This window comes from Chiloscyllium plagiosum, unplaced genomic scaffold, assembly GCF_037043375.1.
Source record: "Chiloscyllium plagiosum isolate Xiang-an unplaced genomic scaffold, Cpla_swu_hap1 HiC_scaffold_14, whole genome shotgun sequence".
Lineage (NCBI taxonomy): Eukaryota > Metazoa > Chordata > Chondrichthyes > Orectolobiformes > Hemiscylliidae > Chiloscyllium > Chiloscyllium plagiosum.
This window is the reverse complement of record NW_028270152.1, coordinates 7,383,478-7,408,046: the sequence shown is the minus strand read 5'-3', so window position 1 is coordinate 7,408,046 and position 24,569 is coordinate 7,383,478. Positions and strand designations below refer to the sequence as shown.

General features: G+C 50.3%; 1 protein-coding gene across 1 annotated transcript in view; it reads left to right on the top strand.

Annotated features, from left to right (window-relative positions):
- eefsec (eukaryotic elongation factor, selenocysteine-tRNA-specific) overlaps positions 1-14,140 on the top strand; it is a 423,357-nt gene extending 409,217 nt beyond the window's left edge. Inside the window, exon 7 of the mRNA XM_043707582.2 lies at positions 13,825-14,140. Within this exon, the coding sequence (XP_043563517.1) occupies positions 13,825-14,003 (179 nt within the window). The 3' untranslated portion in view covers positions 14,004-14,140. The remainder of the gene's footprint in view (positions 1-13,824) is intronic.
- Positions 14,141-24,569: the final 10,429 nt, after the last annotated feature.

The following is a 24,569-nucleotide window of genomic DNA, read 5'->3' as shown; positions in this document are numbered from 1 at the left end:
TCCCCACTGGCTGCTCTCTCACTCCCCCTTCCCATTCCCCACTGGCTGCTCTCTCATTCTCCCTTCCCATTCCCTACTGGATGCTCTCTCACTACCCCTTCCCATTCCCCACTGGCTGCTCTCTCACTCCCCTTCCCATTCCCTACTGGCTGCTCTCTCACTCCCCTTCCCATTCCCCACTGGCTGCTCTCTCCCTCCCCTTCCCATTCCCCACTGGCTGCTCTCTCACTCCCCATTCCCATTCCGCACTGGCTGCTCTCTCACTCCCCTTCCCATTCCCCACTGGCTGCTCTCTCACTCCCCCTTCCCATTCCCCACTGGCTGCTCTCTCATTCTCCCTTCCCATTCCCTACTGGATGCTCTCTCACTACCCCTTCCCATTCCCCACTGGCTGCTCTCTCACTCCCCTTCCCATTCCCTACTGGCTGCTCTCTCACTCCCCTTCCCATTCCCCACTGGCTGCTCTCTCCCTCCCCTTCCCATTCCCCACTGGCTGCTCTCTCACTCCCCATTCCCATTCCGCACTGGCTGCTCTCTCACTCCCCTTCCCATTCCCCACTGGCTGCTCTCTCCCTCCCCTTCCCATTCCCCACTGGCTGCTCTCTCGCTCCCCCTTCCCATTCCCCACTGGCTGCTCTCACTCCCCTTCCCATTCTCCCTTCCCATTCCCCACTGGCTGCTCTCTCACTACCCCTTCCCATTCCACACTGGCTGCTCTCTCACTCCCCCTTCCCATTCCACACTGGCTGCTCTCTCACTCTTCCTTCCCATTACACACTTGCTGCTATCTAACTCCCCTTCCCATTCCACACTGGCTGCTCTCTCATATCTCCCCCTTCCCATTCCACACTGGATGCTCTCTCACTCCCCCTTCCCATTCCCCACTTGCTGCTATCTAACTCCCCTTCCCATTCCACACTGGCTGCTCTCTCATATCTCCCCCTTCCCATTCCACACTGGATGCTCTCTCACTCCCCCTTCCCATTCCCCACTTGCTGCTATCTAACTCCCCTTCCCATTCCACACTGGCTGCTCTCTCACTCCCCTTCCCATTCCACACTGACTGCTCTCTCACTCCCCCTTCCCATTCCCCACTGGCTGCTCTCTCACTCCCCTTCCCATTCCCCACTGACTGCTCTCTCGCTCCCCCTTCCCATTCCCCACTGGCTGCTCCCTCACTCCCCCATCCCATTCCCCACTGGCTGCTCCCTCACTCCCCATCCCATTCCCCACTGGCTGCTCTCTCACTCCCCTTCCCATTCCCCACTGGCTGCTCTCTCACTCCCCTTCCCATTCCCCACTGACTGCTCTCTCACTCCCGTTCCCATTCTACACTGGCTGCTCTCTCACTACCCCTTCCCATTCCCCACTGGCTGCTCTCTCACTCCCCCTTCCCTTTCCACACTGGCTGCTCTCTCACTCCCCTTCCCATTCTCCCTTCCCATTCCCCACTGGCTGCTCTCTCCCTCCCCTTCCCATTCCACACTGGCTGCTATCTCACTCCCCCTTCCCATTCCCCACTGGCTGCTCTCTCACTCTTCCTTCCCATTCCCCACTGTCTGCTCTCTGACTCCCCCTTCCCATTCCCAACTGGCTGCTCTCACTCCCCTTCCCATTCCACACTGGCTGCTCTCACTCCCCATTCCCATTCCACACTGGCTGCTCTCTCACTCCCCCTTCCCATTCCCCACTGGCGGCTCACTGACTCCCCCTTCCCATTCCCCACTGGCTGCTCTCTCACTCCCCTTCCCATTCCACACTGGCTGCTCTCTCACTCTTCCTTCCCATTGCCCACTGTCTGCTCTCTCACTCCCCTTCCCATTCCCTACTGGCTGCTCTCTCACTCCCCTTCCCATTCCCTACTGGCTGCTCTCTCACTACCCCTTCCCATTCCCCACTGGCTGATCTCTCACTCCCCTTCCCATTCCACACTGGCTGCTCTCTCACTCCCCATTCCCATTCCACACTGGCTGCTCTCTCACTCCCCCTTCCCATTCCCCACTGGCGGCTCACTGACTCCCCCTTCCCATTCCCCACTGGCTGCTCTCTCACTCCCCTTCCCATTCCACACTGGCTGCTCTCTCACTCTTCCTTCCCATTGCCCACTGTCTGCTCTCTCACTCCCCTTCCCATTCCCTACTGGCTGCTCTCTCACTCCCCTTCCCATTCCCTACTGGCTGCTCTCTCACTCCCCATTCCCATTCCCCACTGGCTGCTCTCTCACTCCCCTTCCAATTCCACACTGACTGCTCTCTCACTCCCCCTTCCCATTCCACACTGGCTGCTCTCTCACTCTTCCTTCCCGTTCCCCACTGTCTGCTCTCTCACTCCCCTTCCCATTCCCCACTGGCTGCTCTCACTCCCCTTCCCATTCCCCACTGGCTGCTCTCACTCCCCCTTCCCATTCCACACTGGCTGCTCTCTCACTCCCCTTCTCATTCCCCACTGGCTGCTCTCTCACTCCCCTTCCCATTCCACACTGGCTGCTCTCTCGCTCCCCCTTCCCATTCCACACTGGCTGCTCTCTCACTCCCCCTTCCAATTCCACATTGACTGCTCTCTCACTCCCCTTCCCATTCCACACTGGCTGCTCTCTCACTCTTCCTTCCCGTTCCCCACTGGCTACTCTCTCACTCTTCCTTCCCGTTCCCCACTGGCTGCTCTCTCACTCCCCCTTCCCTTTCCACACTGGCTGCTCTCTCACTCTTCCTTCCCATTCCCCACTGGCTGCTCTCTCACTCCCCTTCCCATTCCCCACTGGCTGCTCTCTCACTCCCCCTTCCCATTCCACACTGGCTGCTCTCTCACTCTTCCTTCCCGTTCCCCACTGGCTGCTCTCTCACTCCCCCTTCCCATTCCCCACTGGCTGCTCTCTCACTCCCCTTCCCATTCCCCACTGGCTGCTCTCTCACTCCCCTTCCCATTCCACACTGGCTGCTCTCTCACTCCCCCTTCCCATTCCCCACTGGCTGCTCTCTCACTCCCCTTCCCATTCCCCACTGGCTGCTCTCTCACTCCCCTTCCCATTCCCCACTGGCTGCTCTCTCACTCCCCTTCCCATTCCCCACTGACTGCTCTCTCACTCCCCCTTCCCATTCCACACTGGCTGCTCTCTCACTCTTCCTTCCCGTTCCCCACTGACTGCTCTCTCACTCCCCTTCCCATTCCACACTGGCTGCTCTCTCACTCCCCTTCCCATTCCCCACTGGCTGCTCTCTCGCTCCCCCTTCACATTCCCCACTGGCTGCTCTCTCACTCCCCTTCCCATTCCCCACTGGCTGCTCTCTCACTCCCCTTCCCATTCCACACTGGATGCTCTCTCACTCCCCTTCCCATTCCCCACTGGCTGCTCTCTCACTCCCCTTCCCATTCCCCACTGGCTGCTCTCTCACTCCCCTTCCCATTCCCCACTGGCTGCTCTCTCACTCCCCTTCCCATTCCCCACTGGCTGCTCTCTCACTCCCCCTTCCCATTCCACACTGGCTGCTCTCTCACTCTTCCTTCCCGTTCCCCACTGACTGCTCTCTCACTCCCCTTCCCATTCCACACTGGCTGCTCTCTCACTCCCCTTCCCATTCCCCACTGGCTGCTCTCTCGCTCCCCCTTCACATTCCCCACTGGCTGCCCTCTCACTCCCCTTCTCATTCCCCACTGGCTGCTCTCTCACTCCCCTTCCCATTCCCCACTGGCTGCTCTCTCACTCCCCTTCCCATTCCACACTGGCTGCTCTCTCACTCCCCTTCCCATTCCACACTGGCTGCTCTCTCACTCCCCTTCCCATTCCCCACTGGCTGCTCTCTCACTCTTCCTTCCCGTTCCCCACCGACTGCTCTCTCACTCCCCTTCCCATTCCACACTGGCTGCTCTCTCACTCCCCTTCCCATTCCCCACTGGCTGCTCTCTCGCTCCCCCTTCTCATTCCCCACTGTCTGCTCTCTCACTCCCCTTCTCATTCCCCACTGGCTGCTCTCTCACTCCCCTTCCCATTCCCCACTGGCTGCTCTCTTACACTTCTTTCCCATTCCACACTGGCTGCTCTCTCACTCCCCTTCCCATTCCACACTGACTGCTCTCTCACTCCCCCTTCCCATTCCACACTGGCTGCTCTCTCACTCTTCCTTCCCGTTCCCCACTGGCTGCTCTCTCACTCCCCCTTGCCTTTCCACACTGGCTGCTCTCTCACTCCCCCTTCCTATTCCCCACTGGCTGCTCTCTCACTCCCCTTCCCATTCCCCACTGGCTGCTCTCTCACTCCCCTTCCCATTTCACACTGGCTGCTCTCTCACTCCCCCTTCTCATTCCCCACTGGCTGCTCTCTCACTCCCCCTTCCTATTCCCCACTGGCTGCTCTCTCACTCCCCTTCCCATTCCACACTGGCTGCTCCCTCACTCCCCTTCCCATTCCCCACTGGCTGCTCTCTCACTCTCCCTCCCCATTCCACACTGGCTGCTCTCTCACTCCCCTTCCCATTCCCCACTGGCTGCTCTCTCACTCCCCCTTCTCATTCCCCACTGGATGCTCTCTCACTCGCCTTCCCATTCCACACTGGCTGCTCTCTCACTCCCCTTCCCATTCCACACTGACCGCTCTCTCACTCCCCCTTCCCATTCCCCACTGGCTGCTCCCTCCCTCCCCCTTCCCATTCCACACTGGATGCTCTCTCACTCCCCTTCCCATTCCACACTGGCTGCTCTCTCACTCCCCTTCCCATTCCCCACTGGCTGCTCTCTCACTCCCCCTTCCCATTCCACACTGGCTGCTCTCTCACTCCCCCTTCCCATTCCCCACTGGCTGCTCTCTCACTCCCCCTTCCCATTCCCCACTGGCTGCTCTCTCACTCCCCTTCCCATTCCACACTGGCTGCTCTCTCACTCCCCCTTCCCATTCCCCACTGGCTGCACTTTGATTCGAGCCACTGGGATCTCTTCTCGTTTTGCGATAGGTTCAATGCGAGTTGGATGCTGTCTACAAAAGCAATCTTCGAGAAGTAGAATGGCGTGAAAGAAAGTGAGAAAGGAAAATACGTGTCCTAAACGATAAAATCAAGTTTGTAAATTTTAATAAAGTTAATGTAGTGAATGAAAGTAAATGTGAAGCCAGAAGGAGTTGGATCTGAATCTCAGGAGCTGAAGTTCCAAAATCCCAAGGTCATGTTTATCAGATGCAAAATGAAGTATTATTTCTGAGCCAAACACAACAACTGCTGTCTAAATTTAAAAGGATTCTGAATTATTGAATTTGTGAAGCCTAGAAATTACCGTTAACGAAAAGCATTTTGCTGGTGGCCATTGTATGAATTATTTGTGGAACAGCCTCTTAGTTTGAAGACAGTTTGTCTCACTGGGCAAGTGTAACTGTATTGGCCCAAAATAAACAGTTTACGTAGAATGTTATAAGCAGCAAATTATTTTCTAATAATCAGTATCTGCTCCCATTTACAAGGTAGACATTCCAAAGGTATCCCAAACCACTTCTCATTGGGTAAATTGATTGATTTATTCATTTTCAGGTTGTGGGTGTCACTGTCTAGCCTTACGTTTATTGCCCATCCCTCACTAACTTTGAGAAGTTGGCAGTGAGACACCAGCTGATGAAGTTGACATCCCTGTGGTGTTTTATATACAGTCACTGTGCCATGGGTGAACATGGCTGCCATTTAGTCACAGGGCACCGGGCGACAAATAGCAGTGCAATGTCTGCCCACTTCTGTCTGTTTTTGTCCAGTTTTGTCTTTTAGTTTTCCCACGTCTGTCAGTTTTTGCCCTGTTTGTTGTTCAAGGGCTGTCATGGCAGCTGTTTGACCTGAAATAGCACCTTTAGAATGTTACTGGCCAATTGCAAAGGTTAGATTAGATTCCCTACAGTCTGGAAATGGGCCTTTCGGCCCAACCATTCCACACTGACTCTCCAAAGAGTAACCCAGCCAGACCCATTTCCCTCTGGCTGATGCACCTAACACTACGGGCAATTTAGCATGGCCAATTCACCTGACCTGCACACCTTTGGACTGTAGGAGGAAACTGGAGCACCCGGAGAAAACCCACGCAGATAAGGGGAGAATGTGCAAACTCCACACAGACAGTCGCCCCAAGGCTGGAATCGAACCTGGGACCCCGGTGCTGTGATTCTAGATTAGAGTGGTGCTGGAAAAGCACAGCAGGTCAGGCAGTATCCAAGGAGCAGGAAAATCGACGTTTCGGGCAAAAGCCCTTCATCAGGAAGAGACGGCAGAGTGCCTGGTGCTGTGAGGCAGCAGTGCTAACCACTGAGCCATCGTGCTGCCCCATCTTCATCGCAGCTTAGCTTCCCATCTGAAGGGCTGCATCCCCAATCGTTTGAACTCTCACTGCATCTGCTTCAGCTTCGGGGATGGAATCCTGGCTCAGGTCTTGGCACTTCCTGAGCAATGAGTATGTGAGCCCTGCCCAGCTCCAGCTCAGCAGATTGCATCCCTCCCTCCACCTCCCCACCGTCCCAACATGAGCCTGTGTCGATAGGCTCAATAGTTAGATATGTTGATACAGCCAGAGAGTGATATGGAATAGAGATAACAGTATTGTGTTCCTAGGTGCAGGAAGGATGTTCCCAATGGTGGGGGGACCAGAACCAGGGATCATAGTTTGAGGATTGGCTAACCTTTAAGGACCAAGATGAGGAGATATTTCTTCATCCAGGGAGTGATGAGCCTGTGGAATTCAGTACCACAGAAAGTGGGGGGAATTGGGGTTTTGACTCGATGATCAGCCATGATCATGTTGAATGATAGAGGGGCTGAATGGCCTAATCCTGCTGCTATCTTCTGTGTTTATCTGTGTTCCTATGGATCAGGTTAGCCTGTTCCTGCGTTGCAGAGTCTATATAATAAAACATTCTGAAGTCTGAGCATGCTTAATGCTCAACCTGTGCAAGTATAGCTCGGAACCGAGTAGTAGCAGATAGAAGGTGGGCTTGGTTTCAGACCAGTTTGCTTTAAGAGTTTGGCCAGCGCCCTGTGCATTCAGTCAGGAGCTCTTGCTGACATGCACCTACAGGTCATGTCGCAATAGCAGGGCAGAGTATAAAAGGAAGGACCTGCAGGCACCCCCAGACAGGCTCTACCTGTTTGATTTCCGCTGCGGGTATTTTGCCTACATGCATCAGGCCTGTCACCAGCTCAGGTGAGGAGGGTGGTGGTGGAGGGAGAGCTGCATTGTTACAAGCTGAGCTGAGCAATTGCCAGCGACTGTGCCACTAGTCACTCTGCCGCCGCTGCCACCACCACCGCCGCCTTATCTCAGTCCGTGGGAATGTGAAGAGCAGAAAGCTTAACACGGCGCCTTGTATCTGAGCGGAATCAGACTCCACACAACAGCAGGAATTCCAAATAACCTGCTGGCTGATCAGTAGCGTGTCAAAACAAGAGCAAGTGGATTTCAACTGCATTGTGTGGAAAGGATAAAAATAAAATGTTTCAATTGTCTTGGAAGAGTTCCTGAACCTGGCCTTCCAGTAGTACAGCACACCAGAAGGCCAACAAGCCCTCACTAATTGACACCTAGGTGGCTTTGACTCCAAACCAAGCCTCAAGGCTGAGTTTGGACAGGCTGTTTAACTACAGGCTAGGTTCTTTACAGGAATAATGCATCAGGACATAATCACAAGACAGGAACAGTTGAGTGTAAATTTATGGAGTGCTGTTTGGAAGAAGCAAATGTGAAAATCCATGAGTATCTGCATTTTAATCGTAAAATACCAACCTTTGGATGTTGCATTTTTTTTTGCGTTCTCTCATGGTATGTAGGTGTCACTGTCTGGACCAGCATTTATTGCCCATCCCTACTTATCCCCTGAGATGTTCATTTGCCGGAGTAGGATCCACAATGCCCTGAGGGAGGGAATTCCAGGATTTTGACCCAGCGACACTGAAGGAATGGCGATATATTTCCAAGTCAGGATGGTGAGGGGCTTGGAAACAAGCTTTCAGGTGTTATCTGCTGCCCTTGTCTTTCTTGTTAATGGAAAGCAGCAATTCAACCTTTATCACATCTGTCACAGTGATTCAGATGATATTGTACAGAGAAACATGGCAGCCATCAAGTACACAGTATGATCCCAAGACTGCCATTCAATGAAAAATCATTGGTCACTTTGTCAGTGGTGGTCTCATTCAAAATTTGCCAAAGGATCTTTAATATCAAACTGAACTTCATTTTACCTCAATTACAAATCTCCTCTTCAATGTTGCGGGCCTCTGTCAGTGCTGTTTTGAAGTGCCTACTTCAGGCTATTTGTTCAGGATGCTACAACCTTCTAACTCAGAGGTGGTAGTGTGAATCACTGAAGCACATTCCTCTCGCAGGTGAGGGAGGTTGGGGGGGTGGGGGGAGGTTCCTTCTCTTGCCCCACAACAGTCCATGGGACAGAAGTCTGAGCACAGGGCTGAGCAGAGAGGGGTTTAAGGACTGTGACTTAGCCACTGTGTACAAATGGCCAAATACATGTCCAGTTTGGGAGAACATGGAGAAAATGATGTTCCTTCATCAATCCTGCTTTATCAATTCTTAAACTCCTTAAGAAATGCTCCGAACTTTGCTTAAGTAAACAGGGCTGGTAATGCCTAGTCTTGAGTCTACAAAGGGTTAAATCAGTTCAATAATGTTTATCATTTGTAAATGTAGATCCCATAGCTCATCACTGGTGACGGAAATTAGTACAGATACACAGAAATGTCCCCCAGTTAGTGCCTGCATAATTCATGTGCCATGTCTAATGTGATCGAGGGACATTTTAAGCTGATTTCTCCTAAAGTGAAAGGGAATATGTTTTCCGAAACCAGAGAAATCCACAGAGGTAGATAGATGAAGTTGTGATTACATGGAGAATGCAGTCTGCCATGGTTTGTGCATGGATGGGAGTCTATGATGAAGTCACTGTAATCTGCAGACCTCTTGGCACCAGGGCCTTTGATGGACTCTGTTCCCTCTGGGTCAGATCCACGATGCCAGCCCGGTCTATTGCAATCTCTTTTTTTTTGCTCATGAGGGCAAAAGCAGTTATCTGATTTGGCGGCTGGAGATAAAGCATGGCTCCACATATTCAGAATACCTGAACAGGGCCTTGTCTGTCTGTCTGCATACGTGCTCACTGTTGTGTGTCAACTCCTCCTTGAATGAAAACGTTTGGGTTGTGCCATATTGTCTCCGGCCTGTGCTAGTGCCTGTGAGTGATGCCGCAGTGTCTCGGAGCCGAATACCACAGCTATGTTTCAGCTGCACTGGAATCCCCAGTAGGCCTTTAACCCCTTCACTACCTTCTCGCCTTCATTTTTCTTTTAGAAATAAAAAGCCTTCCTTTCCAGACCTGGATATTTTTCAGTGCAGTCATTGTTGTAATACAGAAAATGCAGGAACCAATTGGGGTACCACAAACTCCGAGAAAGCAGGTAGTGGGCAAATTATCTCCTTTCTGTTGATGTTGGCTGAGAGGTGAATGTTGATCAGGACACAGAGATAAGGTACCCCTTCTCTCTTTTGAGATTGTTTCAAAGAACATCTGCTCCATCTTAGAGAGTAGGAAGTCTCATCTGAGCAGATGTAGCATCTCGAAGTGTGCGGCACTCCCTCACTGCTGCTCTGGGAGTGTTAAACTTCACTGTGAGCTTGGGTATCTGGAGTGAGTCTTGAATCTGCAGAGAGGTGAGAATGTTCAATGCATCGAACCCTGTGTCACCTTTGACGTCCTTGCAACAGCCTGACACTTGTACCTATTTTTCTCAATCAGCTAGTTCACCAATATTATCACACACTTCTGCTGTCAGGTGGGATTTGAACCTAGGTCTCCAGGTCCAGACGATGCTATCACCCACCTACAAGAGGGCCCCAAAGTAAACATTGAAAAGTTGAAGTTGCCCATCCCCTTCGAGATGACTGTCTGGGGTACATTACCATCCTGACACTTTTAATAATCAGCAAAGTGGGCGACAGGGTGCACAGTGGTTAGCACTGCTGCCTCACAGCGCCAGAGACCCGGGTTCAATTCCCGTCTCAGGCGACTCTCTGTGTGGAGTTTGCACATTCTCCCCGTGTCTGCGTGGGTTTCCTCTGGGTGCTCCGGTTTCCTCCCACAATCCAAAAATGTGCAGGTTAGGTGAATTGGCCGTGCTAAATTACCTGTAATGTTAGATGTAGGGGAATGGGTCGGGGTGGGTTGCACTTCAGCGGGTCAGTGTGAACTTGTTGGGCCGAAGGGCCTGTTTCGACATTAAGTAATCTAATCAAAGTACGTTTCAAGTGCAGTTGCTGTGACTGGGACAAGATGCAGGGATGGAGCTAGTTAAAACTCTGGGTACAGTGGTGCCAAGTAGAAATTTACAGCCCCAGGATTTTGAAATCACATTAGGAGGAAGGAAGTGAATGATGGTTGGTCAGGCTCTGAGTTCTTCAGCATGTCTGTTTTACTGCAGATCACAGAGTTTACATTTCTTCATGTAATCTTTTACAGGGGCCAAAAAATGTTTCCCCTAGGTGGACGGGTCAATGACCACAGGAGCATAGTTTTAAGGGAAGGGGCAGGAGGTTCAGAGGAGATGTGAAGGAAATCTTGTCACCACCCTCTGGGTGGAATCTGGAACTCATTGTGTGTAAGGGTGCGAGAGACAGAAACCTTCACACCTTTGAAAAAGGATTTAGATGTGCACTTGCAATGCCAAGACCATACAAGGCTGTGCGCCAGGTGCTGGAAAATGGGGTTAGAACAATTGTCAAAACGTGTGGTGCTGGAAAAGCACAACCAGTCAGGCAGCATCCAAGGAGCAGGAGAGTCAATGTTTCGAGCATAAGCCCTTTATCAGGAAGCCCTCTTCCAAGGACTAGAATGGTTCCTTGTTTTTGAACTGTCTGAGCACAGTGGGCTGAAGGGCCTTTTCCTATGCTGTAGACCTCGATGACTCTGAGGCGTCACTGTCTGGGCCGGCATTTGTTGCCCATCTCAGTTGTTCCAGAGAAGATGACGGTGAGCTGCCTTCTATCCATGAGGCGTACCTAGACCCACAATGCCGTGAGGGAGGGAATTCCAGTTAATAAAAATAACAAATACTTGAAATACTCAGCAAGTATGAAACAGAGTTCCTGTTTGGATGAATGTTCACCAACCTGAAAGATTACCTCTGATTATCTCCACCGACACTGCTTGGCACGCTTCACATCTTCAGCATTTTCTTTTGATTTGATTTCAGATTTTTAGTATCCACAGTGCTCGCTAAGGTGATCAGTTCATAACTTCAGTGACAAAGCTACATTGGAGAAGTTGGGACTGTTCTCCTCAGGGAGCAAAAGGCTGACTCCTGTTCCTATTTCTGACAGGCCTCATGGGAACAGTTTGCCTCTGTCCACATCCGGCATCATTTGAATGTCTCTAACAATCCCTAATCTACTCCGAGAACAGTCTCAGTTTCTTCCCTGTTTCCATGTACTTTATGTTTAGAGTCAAAAATCTCACAAAACCAGGTTATAGTCCACCCAGTTTATTTGGAAGCACAAGCTTTCGGAGCACTGCTGCTTCACCAGGTAACTAGCGATAACCTGGTGTTGTGTGATTTTTGACTTTGTCCACCCAGTCCAACACCGGCACCTCCACATCATGAACACAGGTTTTCATGATTCTCTTACACAGGACCTCTATAAGCCCTTTACATCCTCCCTATAATGTACAGCCTAGAATTGGACACAATTCTCTAACTGAGGCCAAGCCAGGTCAGCATGAGAAAGCAGCAAGTTGTTTGGATTTGAAATCCACTCTCTGCAGTGTGGAAACAGATTCGGAAATAACTTTCAGAAGGGAATTGTTTAATTAAGGGGAACTTTCCTTTACCTTCCCATCTCCAAGCAGCTCCAGCATGTGCACTCTCTCCATAATACAGCAACCGCTCATATTGTGTAGCTTCCTGGTCATCATTTTCAGAAGAGAGAAGCTGGTGATGATTGGCAGGTTCACTGGGGGTCAGCAGAGTTTCAATCATCATGGAGTTCTGAACAAGGTTCACTGGACTCAGCACGTTACATTGTTCCTGTCTCCACAGATGCTGTTGGACCTGCTGAGTTTCTCCAACACTTTCTGTGATTGCAATGGTGTTTATTTGGCTCAGGGCTCAAGTGGCTGGTGTGAGAACCATTGCAGAATTCAATCAGTGTGTGTATGAAGCCTCCTTATTCCCAATAGCCTATCACCTCTGTGCTCATTTGCCTAACTCATAGGCAAGGAATGGCTCGATTTTAAATTTCTCATCTGTGCATTCAAATTTCTCCTCGGCATTTCTGTCTCTCTGTAATTTCCTCCAACCCCATAACCCTGTGAGATTGTAATCTCCTCTAACCTCATAACTCTGTGAGATTGTAATCTCCTCCAAACCCATAACCCTGTGAGATTGTAATCCCCTCCAACACCATAGCCCTGTGAGATTGTAATCTTCTCCAACCCCCATTATCCTGAGAGATTGTAATCCCCTCCAACACCATAGCCCTGTGAGATTGTAATCTTCTCCAACCCCCATTATCCTGTGAGATTGTAATCTCCTCCAACCCCCATTATCCTGTGAGATTGTAATCTCCTCCAAACCCCATAACCCTGTGAGATTGTAATCTCCTCCAACCCCATTGCCCTGTGAGATTGTAATCTCCTCCAACCCTCATTATCCTGTGAGATTGTAATCTCCTCCAAACCCCGTAACCCTGTGAGATTGTAATCTCCTCCAACCCCATAACCCTGAGATTGTAATCTCCTCCAACCCCATAACCCTGAGATTGTAATCTCCTCCAACCCCATAACCCTGTGAGATTGTTATCTCCTCCAACCCCATAACCCTGAGATTGTAATCTCCTCCAACCCCATAACCCTGAGATTGTAATCTCCTCCAACCCCATAACCCTGTGAGATTGTAATCTCCTCCAACCCCATAACCCTGAGATTGTAATCTCCTCCAACCCCATAACCCTGAGATTGTAATCTCCTCCAACCCCATAACCCTGTGAGATTGTAATCTCCTCCAACCCCCGTAACCCTGTGAGATTGTAATCTCCTCCAGTCCCATAACCCTGTGAGATTTTAATCTCCTCCAGTCCCATAACCCTGAGATTGTAATCTCCTCCAACCCCATAACCCTGTGAGATTGTAATCTCCTCCAACCCCATAACCCTGAGATTGTAATCTCCTCCAACCCCATAACCCTGTGAGATTGTAATCTCCTCCAACCCCATAACCCTGAGATTGTAATCTCCTCCAACCCCATAACCCTGTGAGATTGTTATCTGCTCCAAACGCCGTAACCCTGTGAGATTGTAATCTCCTCCAACCCCGTAACCCTGTGAGATTGTAATCTCCTCCAGTCCCATAACCCTGAGATTGTAATCTCCTCCAACCCCATAACCCTGTGAGATTTTAATCTCCTCCAGTCCCATAACCCTGTGAGATTGTAATCTCCTCCAGTCCCATAACCCTGTGAGATTGTAATCTCCTCCAGTCCCATAACCCTGTGAGATTGTAATGTTCTCCAGCCCTGGAACACTGTGAGATATCTGTGCTTGAGTTCTGACTGATTCCCTGATTTTACTCACCCTGCCATTGTCAGCTGTGCCTTCAGCCTGTCTTATCTTGCCATTTCTCTCTTTCTCCAAGGCAAGTCCTTTCACATTGACCTTTTTTGTCAAAGGTATCAGTCATCTACCCGAACATCACGTTACCATTGTTAAATTATGTTTTCCAGCACAACTGAGGAGAATCTTGGGGCTATGTCAGTGATGCTACAGGTTCTTCTTGTAACATTCTTTCTAATAATTCCTCTCTGCCCATAGATGGATTAAACCCAGAAACCAAGCAACAGCTCACAACATCCAGCAAGAAGAAATCGAAAGGAGGGAAGGGCGACTCAACGAAAGCGGAAGATGGGAAGACTGAAGTACAACCCATAATGATCATCTTGGCCTTTAAAAGATACATATTTGATCCTCAAAAGAAAATGATGCAGTCCTAAAGTGTTTGTGAAGCAGAGGAGTTCAGGGCTAGGACTGGGTTAAACAAAATCCTTGCCTTAAAGTCCATTATTCTGGGGGCAGGTTTCTGTGATTTCTGAAGGAATAAAACCAAAATGAATTCTTTTGTTTGCTACAAGATGTATTCTGTTTCAAAGTTTTGGAACGGGAGGGCCTATCTCACCCTTACCCCTAAAGGAGCTAACTGATGATAGCACATCCCAAGGCAGTGCTGCTGTCAGTGAGGACCATTCAAACTGTCGAGGTGTGATTGTCGGTCAGCTGATTGACCACATGGTGGAGGGGAAATTTCATCCTGGCCTCAAACACGTGTCTAGATGACTTCATATCATCAGGAGTCAGGGGTGGGATAAAGACCATGAGTGCTTTAAGTGCAGAGACAGAGAGAGAGAGAGAGAGCAGTCCAATTTAACATCTCAGATCAGTGACCTTCTGCGAAAACTGGAATTGGCTTGGAGAATGCAACAGGCTTTTCAGCCCATCCAGAGGCAGGCTGAGGGAGCTGTAGGTGAATAAGTTGAAAACTGTACAATAGGAGATGAAATGATGGAAGAGGAACGATGCAGGGCTAAAGGAGTTGGTGAGGGATAAAGCAAAAGGTGGGTGCAGAGAGGGTGGAACGGGGATTAGCAACATCTTTGCCAAAAACAACCCAAAGAACTATGAATGCTGGAAATCAGAAACTGCTGAAGAAATTCAGCAGGTCAGGCAGCATCAGTGGAGAGAAAGCAGAGTTAACATCTCTGGTCCAGAGACCTTCAGAACTTCAGCATAGACACCTGCTCCTGCTGACAAGGCCTGTTTCACTGCACTCGCTTCAGAATTGGGGTCTGCAGCACCAGGTTCACCCTGCAGCTGTAGTGCTAGTGCAAAGGGTCTTGGGCTCACTGTAAATGTAACCAGCCCACACCCAGCCCCGTTCTGGAAATGTAACCAGCCCACACCCAGCCCCGTTCTGGAAATGTAACCAGCCCACACCCAGCCCCGTTCTGGAAATGTAACCAGCCCACACCCAGCCCCGTTCTGGATCTGATTCTTATTTCAAAAACATCACAACCTTCCTACAGCCGTGACAGCATTACAGAAACTGCACTGAGCTCTGATCAGCACTGTGTTCAAAATGCAGATTACCACATCAGCTGAACGAATGTAAATCATTTCTTAGTTTAATTGTGAATTGAATGTACAAATTGTTCAATATTATCAATACTTGTTATGCCCTGAACTGCCCTGACAGCCGTTGGGTGTGACGTAATGTTAAATTCTAAACAAGCTCTCTCCTCTCTTGTTTCCTCTCTTGTTATCTTTGTTTTACACAAACCAACATTCCCACAGCCACAGCAGGGAGTTCTCTCATTTTCTTGATGGATATTTATGTCTAATGGACTGGAACCACAGACAGAGGGTTCATGTGTTTTATTGTTTGCTCATGTTCCACTACAGAAGGCCTTCTGAAGCAGTGTCGCTGACTCCTGATGAACATTTCTCCTAACCTGCTGTTCCTTTCGTAATGCCCGTATCCTCGATCCTGGTAACCCACCGTGTTGAAAAATGTGTTGCTGGAAAAGCGCAGCAGGTCAGGCAGCATCCAAGGAGCAGGAGAATCGACGTTTCGGGCATAAGCGCACTTGGGATCCACTGCAGGCCTATTCATTCTATTAGTTTCCTGTTCCATCCCTGAGTTCATCGCTACTCAACTCCAGCCCCCCAGCTCACTGTACCCACAAACACCACCCTGAGCTCACTGTATCCACAAGCACCAGCCCCCTGAACTCACTGTACCCCCCCAAACAACCCCCCTGAGCTCATTCTTACCCCCAAACACCCCCCGAGCTCGCAGTACCCACAAACACCACCCCCCTGAGCTCACTGTACCCCCCAAACACCAACCCCCTGAGCTCACTGTATCCCCCAAACACCCCCCGAGCTCGCAGTACCCACAAACACCACCCCCCTGAGCTCACTGTACCCCCCAAACACCACCCTGAGCTCACTGTTCCCCCCAATCACCACCCCCCCTGAGCTCACTGTACCCCCCAAACACCACCCTGAGCTCACTGTTCCCCCCAAACACCACCCCCCTGAGCTCACTGTTCCCCCCAAACACCACCCCCCTGAGCTCACTGTTCCCCCCAAACACCACCCCCCTGAGCTCACTGTTCCCCCCAAACACCACCCCCCTGAGCTCACTGTTCCCCCCAAACACCACCCCCCTGAGCTCACTGTTCCCCCCAAACACCACCCCCCTGAGCTCACTGTTCCCCCCAAACACCACCCCCCTGAGCTCACTGTATCCCCCCAAACACCACCCCCCTGAGCTCACTGTTCCCCCCAAACACCACCCCCCTGAGCTCACTGTTCCCCCCAAACACCACCCCCCTGAGTTCACTGTTCCCCCCAAACACCACTCCCTGAGCTCACTGTACCCCCCAAACACCACCCACTGAGGTCACTGTACCCCCCCCAAACACCATCCCCTCAGCTCACTGTACCCCAAACAGCACCACCCTGAGCTCACTGTACCCCCCCAAACACCACCCCCCTGAGCTCACTGTACCCCCCAAACACCACCCACTGAGCTCATTGTACCCCCCAAAACACCATCCCTTGAGCTCACTGTACCCCCAAACACCATCCCCTGAGCTCACTGTACCCCCCCCCCAAACACCACCCCCCTGAGCTCACTGTACCCCCCCCCCAAACACCACCCCCCTGAGCTCACTGTAACCCCCCCCCCCAAACACCACCACCCTGAGCTCAGTGTACCCCCAAAGCCTCCTCCCACCAAGCCTGCTATCTGGCCCCATCCCCCGAAGCCCACTATTTAGTGTCACCACGCTCCCCCCAACCCCAGGGTTCCCTGCCTCTCTCCATCCGGTAACTCCACCCCATCCCCAAATTCACTGCCTGCTGCACTTCCCCCAACCCCGAAACTCATTGCCTGCTGCACACCCCGAAACCCCAAACTCATTGCCTGCTGCACTCCCCGAACCCCCAAACTCACTGCCTGATGCACTCCCCCGAACCCCCAAACTCACTGCCTGCTGCACTCCCCGAACCCCCAAATTCACTGCCTGCTGCACTTCCCCCAACCCCGAAACTCACTGCCTGCTGCACTCCCCGAACCCCCAAACTCACTGCCTGCTGCACTCCCCCGAACCCCCAAACTCACTGCCTGCTGCACTCCCCGAACCCCCAAACTCATTGCCTGCTGCACTTCCCCAACCCCCCAAACACTCTGCCTCCGGCACCCCCCGAAACCCCAAACTCACTGCCTCCTGCACTCCCCCGAACCCCCAAACTCACTGCCTCCTGCACTCCCCCGAACCCCCAAACTCACTGCCTGCTGCACTCCCCGAACCCCCAAACTCACTGCCTGCTGCACTCCACCGAACCCCCAAACTCACTGCCTGCTGCACTCCCCCGAACCCCCAAACTCACTGCCTGCTGCACTCCCCGAACCCCCAAATTCACTGCCTGCTGCACTTCCCCCAACCCCGAAACTCACTGCCTGCTGCACTCCCCGAACCCCCAAACTCACTGCCTGCTGCACTCCCCGAACCCCCAAATTCACTGCCTGCTGCACTCCCCGAACCCCCAAACTCACTGCCTGCTGCACTCCCCGAACCCCCAAACTCACTGCCTGCTGCACACCCCGAAACCCCAAACTCACTGCCTGCTGCACTCCCCGAACCCCCAAACTCATTGCCTGCTGCACTTCCCCAACCCCCCAAACACTCTGCCTCCGGCACCCCCCGAACCCCCAAACTCACTGCCTCCTGCACTCCCCCGAACCCCCAAACTCACTGCCTCCTGCACTCCCCCGAACCCCCAAACTCACTGCCTCCTGCACTCCCCCGAACCCCCAAACTCACTGCCTCCTACACTCCCCTGAACCCCCAAAGTCACTGCCTCCTGCACTCCCCAAACCCCCAAACTCACTGCCTCCTACAATCCCCTGAACCCCCAAACTCACTGCCTCCTACAATCCCCTGAACCCCCAAACTCACTGCCTCCTGCACTCCCCCGAACCCCCAAACTCACTGCCTCCTACACTCCCCTGAACCCCCAAACTCACTGCCTCCTACAATCCCCTGAACCCCCAAACTCACTGCCTCCTGCACTCCCCAAACCCCCAAACTCACTGCCTCCTACACTCCCCTGAACCCCCAAACTCACTGCCTCCTACAATCCCCTGAACTCCCAAACTCACTGCCTCCTGCACTCCCCTGAACCCCCAAACTCACTGCACCATCTGAGTAACAGTCCCCCGCCTGGTGATTATTGCCTCCCTTGACCTTAGTGGCCTCTTCCCCAGTGCTCAGTCCACATACAGGGCCCACAGTGGAAGGTGATTTTGTGAGTTCTCTCCAGAACTGATAGCGATGTCCACATCCTACAGATGCAAAGAAAACATCATGTCAGCCTGAGACTCCTAGAGCCACAGTATTTTGCCACTGTAATTGTACAGCAATTAAAGTCATTGACTGTTCCTTTCTAGGTAGAGGTTCATGTTGTGTTTTCTCAAACAGGAAACATTGGGGCTTCAGGGCCTCTCACTGATCACCTGCTTTGCCAAAGTTTACCGAGGCCAGAGTTCACAAAGCCCTGATTTCTATAGAGTGCCAAGTTTCACACAGGTGTGGATCAATCCTCACAATCACTGAACCTCATCCAACCTTCAGTTGGTCAGCCCTGCTCTGTTTAAACCAGGCCATCAGGAATCGACTCTGATGGGGGCGAGTGTGATTTGTTTGGTATCTGCAATTCCTGTCATACGTGTGAATGGAAACACCCCAAACCTCTCCTTGTGATTCGCAGTAAGAACTAGCAACATCTGCACAACTAAAGGAAAGTATACCATTTTAGATTAGATTCCCTACAGTGTGGAAACAGGCCCTTCGTCCCAACAAGTCCACACCAACCCTCCGAAGAGTAACCCACCCAGACTCATTTCCCTCTGACTAATGCACCTAACACTTTGGGCAATTTAGCACGGCCAATTCACCTGACCTGCACATCTTTGGACTGTGGGAGGAAACCGGAGCACTCAGAGGGAACCCATATAGACACAGGGAGAATGTGCAAACTTCACACAGACAGTTGTCCTAGGCCGGGATTGAACCTGTGAACCCTGATGCTGTGAGGTAGCAGTGCTAACCACTGAGCCACCGTGTCGCCCCTTCTTAAGAAGGTTGAGTATTTTTCTGTTGTAATTTTCCTACTTGTTGAACCTCACTTCAGGGAGAACAGGGGCCTGAGTTGGATGGTCAGCTGTAATTGTATTAAATGGTGGAGCAGACTTGAAGGGCTGAATGGTCTCCTCCTGCCCCTGGTTTGTAGTTCCTGTGAACCTCATTTCCATCACTGGGCCAGACCTAGGCACCTGTGCAACTGAAATTGAATCATTTGTCCACAGGCCAGGATCCTTCTGGTGCTTGGTTCATAATCTCCAGGCTCAAGCTCCAATTGTTGCTATCCCAGTCAAGAGTTGCTCACCAGACACTTGTCTGCCCTGACCACAGCCTCTTAATGCACTGACCCCACTGATTGGAATGGGAATGCAGTAGAAGATTACTATGTTTGTAATCTGCAGGTCTCCATTAACAGACGGGGAAAATTAGTTCAAACTCCAATTGTAGCAGCAAATTAAATAAAATAAATAAATAAACATATTGCTAGCCTCAGTAATGGTAATGACTGTTTGAATTTTAAAGAAAGCGTTTTGTTCCTTAATAGCTCTTCGAGGAAATTTGCCATCCTTAGATACTGAAGCAGTTCACGTCCAAATACACCAAGGTCTGGACAATATCCAGGCTTGGGCTGATAAGTGGCAAGTTACCTTTACACCACACAAATGCCAGGTTATTGTCATCACCAATAAAATACATTCTAATCCCTGTCCCTTGAGATTCAATGCTGTTACCGTCACTGACTCCCCCACTATCCACATCCTAGGGATTGCCATTGACCAGAAACTCACTTGGACTCATCACAAATACACCGTGACTGAGAGCAGGTCAGAGGTTGGGAATACTGCGGTGAGTAACTCATCTCCTGACTCCCCAAAGTCTGTCCACTATCTGCAAGGTTCGAGTCAGGAATGTGATGGAATATTCCTCATTTGCCTGGATGGATGCAGCTCCAACAAGGGGGCAGCTCACCTCCACCTTCTCAAAGGTAACTGGGGATAAGACCATAAGACATAGGAGTGGAAGTAAGGCCATTCGGCCCACCGAGTCCACTCCGCCATTCAATCATGGCTGATGCGCATTTCAGCTCCACTTACCAGTGTTCTCCCCGTAGCCCTTAATTCCTCGAGACAACAAGAATCTATCAATCTCGGCCTTGAAGACATTTAGCGTCCCGGCTTCCACTGCACTCCGTGGCAATGAATTCCACAGGCCCACCACTCTCTGGCTGAAGAAATGTCTCCGCATTTCTGTTCTGAAATGACCCCCTCTAATTCTAAGGCTGTGTCCACGGGTCCTAGTCTCCTCGTTTAACTGAAACAATTTCCTAGCATCCACCTTTTCCAAGCCATGTATTATTTTGTACGTCTCTATTAAGTCTCCCCTTAATCTTCTAAACTCCAACGAATACAATCCCAGTATCCTCAGCCGTTCCTCATATGTTAGACCTGTCATTCCAGGGATCATCCGTGTGAATCTCTGCTGGACACGCTCCAGTGCCAGTATGTCCTTCCTGAGGTGTGGGGACCAAAACTGGACACAGTACTCCAAATGGGGCCTAACCAGAGCTTTATAAAGTCTTAGTAGTACATCTCTGCTTTTATATTCCAACCCTCTTGAGATAAGAGACAACATTGCATTTGCTTTCTTAATCACGGACTCAACCTGCATGTTTACCTTTAGAGAATCCTCGACTAGCACTCCCAGATCCCTTTGTACTTTGGCTTTATTAATTTTCTCACCATTTAGAAAGTAGTCTATGCTTTTATTCTTTTTGCCAAAGTGCAAGACCTCACACTTGCTCACGTTAAATTCCATCAGCCATTTCCTGGACCACTCTCCCAACCTGTCAAGATCCTTCTGTAGCCTCCCCACTTCCTCAGTACTACCTGCCGGTCCACCTAACTTCGTATCATCGGCAAACTTCGCTAGAATGCCCCTGGTTCCCTCATCCAAATCGTTAATATATAATGCGAACAGCTGTGGCCCCAGCACCGAACCCTGTGGGACACCGCTCGTCACCGGCTGCAATTCTGAAAAAGAACCTTTTATCCCAACTCTCTGCCTTCTGTTAGACAGCCAATCCTCAATCCATCCCAGCAGCTCACCTCGAACACCATGGGCCCTCACCTTGCTCAGCAGCCTCCCGTGTGGCACCTTATCAAAGGCCTTTTGAAAGTCTAGATAGACCACATCCACTGGGTTTCCCTGGTCTAACCTACTTGTTACCTCTTCAAAAAATTCCAACAGGTTTGTCAGGCATGACCTCCCTTTACTAAATCCATGTTGACTTTTTCTAATCAGACTCTGCTCTTCCAAGAATTTAGAAACCTCATCCTTAATGATGGATTCTAGAATTTTACCAACAACCGAGGTTAAGCTGATTGGCCTATAATTTTCCATCTTTTGCCTTGATCCTTTCTTGAACAAGGGGGTTACAACAGCCATCTTCCAATCATCCGGGACCTTTCCTGACTCCAGTGACTCTTGAAAGATCTCAACCAATGCCTCTGCTATTTCCTCAGCCACCTCTCTCAGAACTCTAGGGCGTATCCCATCGGGGCCAGGAGATTTATCAATTTTAAGACTTTTTAACTTTTCTAGCACTATCTCTTTCGTAATGGCAACCATACTCAACTCAGCCCCGTGACACCCTTTAATCTTTGGGATATTACTCATTTGGGATGGGCAATACATGCTGGCCCAGCTAGTAATGCTGGTTTGCACAGCTCTATATGTGTATTGCACTAATGTGCTAGGCTTCTCCATCTTGAGGATGGGTATATTTGTGGAGCCTCCTCCTCCAGTGAGTTGTTTAATTATCCACCACCATTCACCACTGGATGTGGTTGGACTGCAGAGCTTAGATCTGATCCATTGGTTGTGGGATCACTTAGCTCTGTCTATCACTAGCTATTTAAGCTGTTTGGTACACTAGTCGTCCTGTTTGGTGGCTTCACCAGGTTGACACCTTATCTTCAGGTATGCCTGGTGCTGTTCCTGGCATGCCCTCCTGCACTCTCCATTGAACCAGGGTTAATCCCCTGGCTTGATGGTAATGGTTGAGTGGGGATATGCCGGGCCATGAGGTTACAGATTGTTCTGGAGTACAATTTTGCTGCTGTTGCTGGCTCTCATGGATGCCCAGTCTTGAGTTGCTGGATCTAAATCCTTTTCAGAACCAGTCATACCAGACTTCAACCGTTATTTTTTTGTCTACACAGATGCTGCCGAAGCTGTTGAGATTCTCTTGAAATCTTTGTGTTTGTTTCAAATTTCCAACATCAGCAATATTTTGCTTCTGTCAGTTTCTGGCTTGAATTTACTGAATAGCTGAGGTTCGAGTAAAAAAAAACTGAGGTAAAAAAAACACCCAAAACTGGTCCTGAGTGAAGACAGCCTCCTGATCTGAGCCTTAAGCAACACCCTCCTTACCCTGAGGTTATGTCCCTGGTTAGAACATAGAACATAGAACATAGAAGAATACAGCGCAGTACAGGCCCTTGGGCCCTCGATGTTGCGCCGATCCAAGCCCACCTAAACTACACTAACCCACTATCCTCCATATACCTATCCAATGCTCTCTTAAATGCCCATAAAGAGGGAGAGTCCACCACTGTTACTGGCAGGGCATTCCATGAACTAACGACTCGCTGAGTGAAGAACCTACCCCTAACATCAGTCCTATATCTACCCCCCCTTAATTTAAAGCTATGCCCCCTTGTAATACCCGACTCAATACGCGGGAAAAGGTTCATACTGTCGACCCTATCTAACCCCCTAATCATCTTGTACACCTCAATCAAGTCACCCCTAAACCTTCTTTTCTCTAGTGAAAACAGCCCCAAGTGCCTCAGTCTTTCCTCATACGATTTTCCTTTCATACCAGGCAACATCCTGGTAAACCTCCTCTGCACCCGTTCCAATGCCTCCACATCCTTCCTATAGTATGGCGACCAAAACTGCACACAATATTCCAGATGCGGCCGTACCAGAGTCTTATACAACTGCATCATGACCTCAGGACTCCGGAACTCAATTCCTCTACCAATAAAAGCCAGTACGCCATATGCCTTCCTCACCGCACTATTTACCTGGGTGGCAACTTTCAGAGATCTGTGTACATGGACACCAAGATCCCTCTGCTCATCCACACTACCAAGTATCCGACCATTAGCCCAGTACCCCATCTTTTTGTTATTCTTCCCAAAGTGAATCACCTCGCACTTAGCTACATTGAATTCCATCTGCCACCTTTCTGCCCAGCTCTGCAGCTTCTCTATATCCTGCTGTAACCTGCCACATGCTTCCTCACTGTCAACAACTCCTCCGACTTTCGTGTCATCCGCAAACTTGCTCACCCAACCTTCTAACCCCTCTTCCAGGTCATTTATAAAAATGACAAACAGCAATGGTCCCAAAACAGATCCTTGCGGAACACCGCTAGTGACGGCACTCCATGAAGAAACTTTGCCATCAACTACTACCCTCTGTCTTCTTCCATCCAGCCAATTCCTAATCCAAACCTCCAACTCACCCTCAATGCCATATCTCCGTATTTTCTGCAGTAGCCTACCATGGGGAACCTTATCAAACGCCTTACTAAAATCCATATATACCACATCTACCGCTTTCCCCTCATCAACCTCCTTCGTCACCTTTTCAAAGAATTCAATAAGGTTTGTGAGGCACGACTTGCCCTTCACAAAACCATGCTGACTATCCTTGATCACATTATTCCTATCTAGATGTGCATAAATCCTATCCCTTACAATTCTCTCTAAGACTTTGCCCACAACAGAAGTGAGACTCACCGGCCTATAGTTACTAGGGCTATCCCTACTCCCCTTTTTGAACAAGGGAACCACATTTGCTATCCTCCAGTCTTCTGGGACTACTCCTGTAGACAAAGAGGACATAAAAATCAAGGCCAATGGCTCTGCAATCTCCTCCCTTGCTTCCCAGAGAATCCTAGGATAAATGCCATCAGGCCCAGGGGACTTATCTATTTTCACCTTTTCCAGGATTTCCAACACCTCTTCTCTACATACCTCAAAGCCATCCATTCTACTTATTTGTGCCTCAGTATTCTCATCGACAACAATGCCCTGTTCCTGAGTGAATACTGAAGAAAAGTATTCATTCAGTGTCTCCCCAATCTCTTCCGCCTCCACACGCAACTTCCCCCTACTATCCTTGACTGGACCTATTCCTACCCTAGTCATTCTTTTATTCCTAACATACCTATAGAAAGCCTTAGGGTTTTCCCTAATCCTATCTACTAAGGACCTTTCGTGTCCCCTCCTTGCTGCTTTTAGCTCTCTCTTCAGGTCCTTCCTGGCTACCCTATAACTC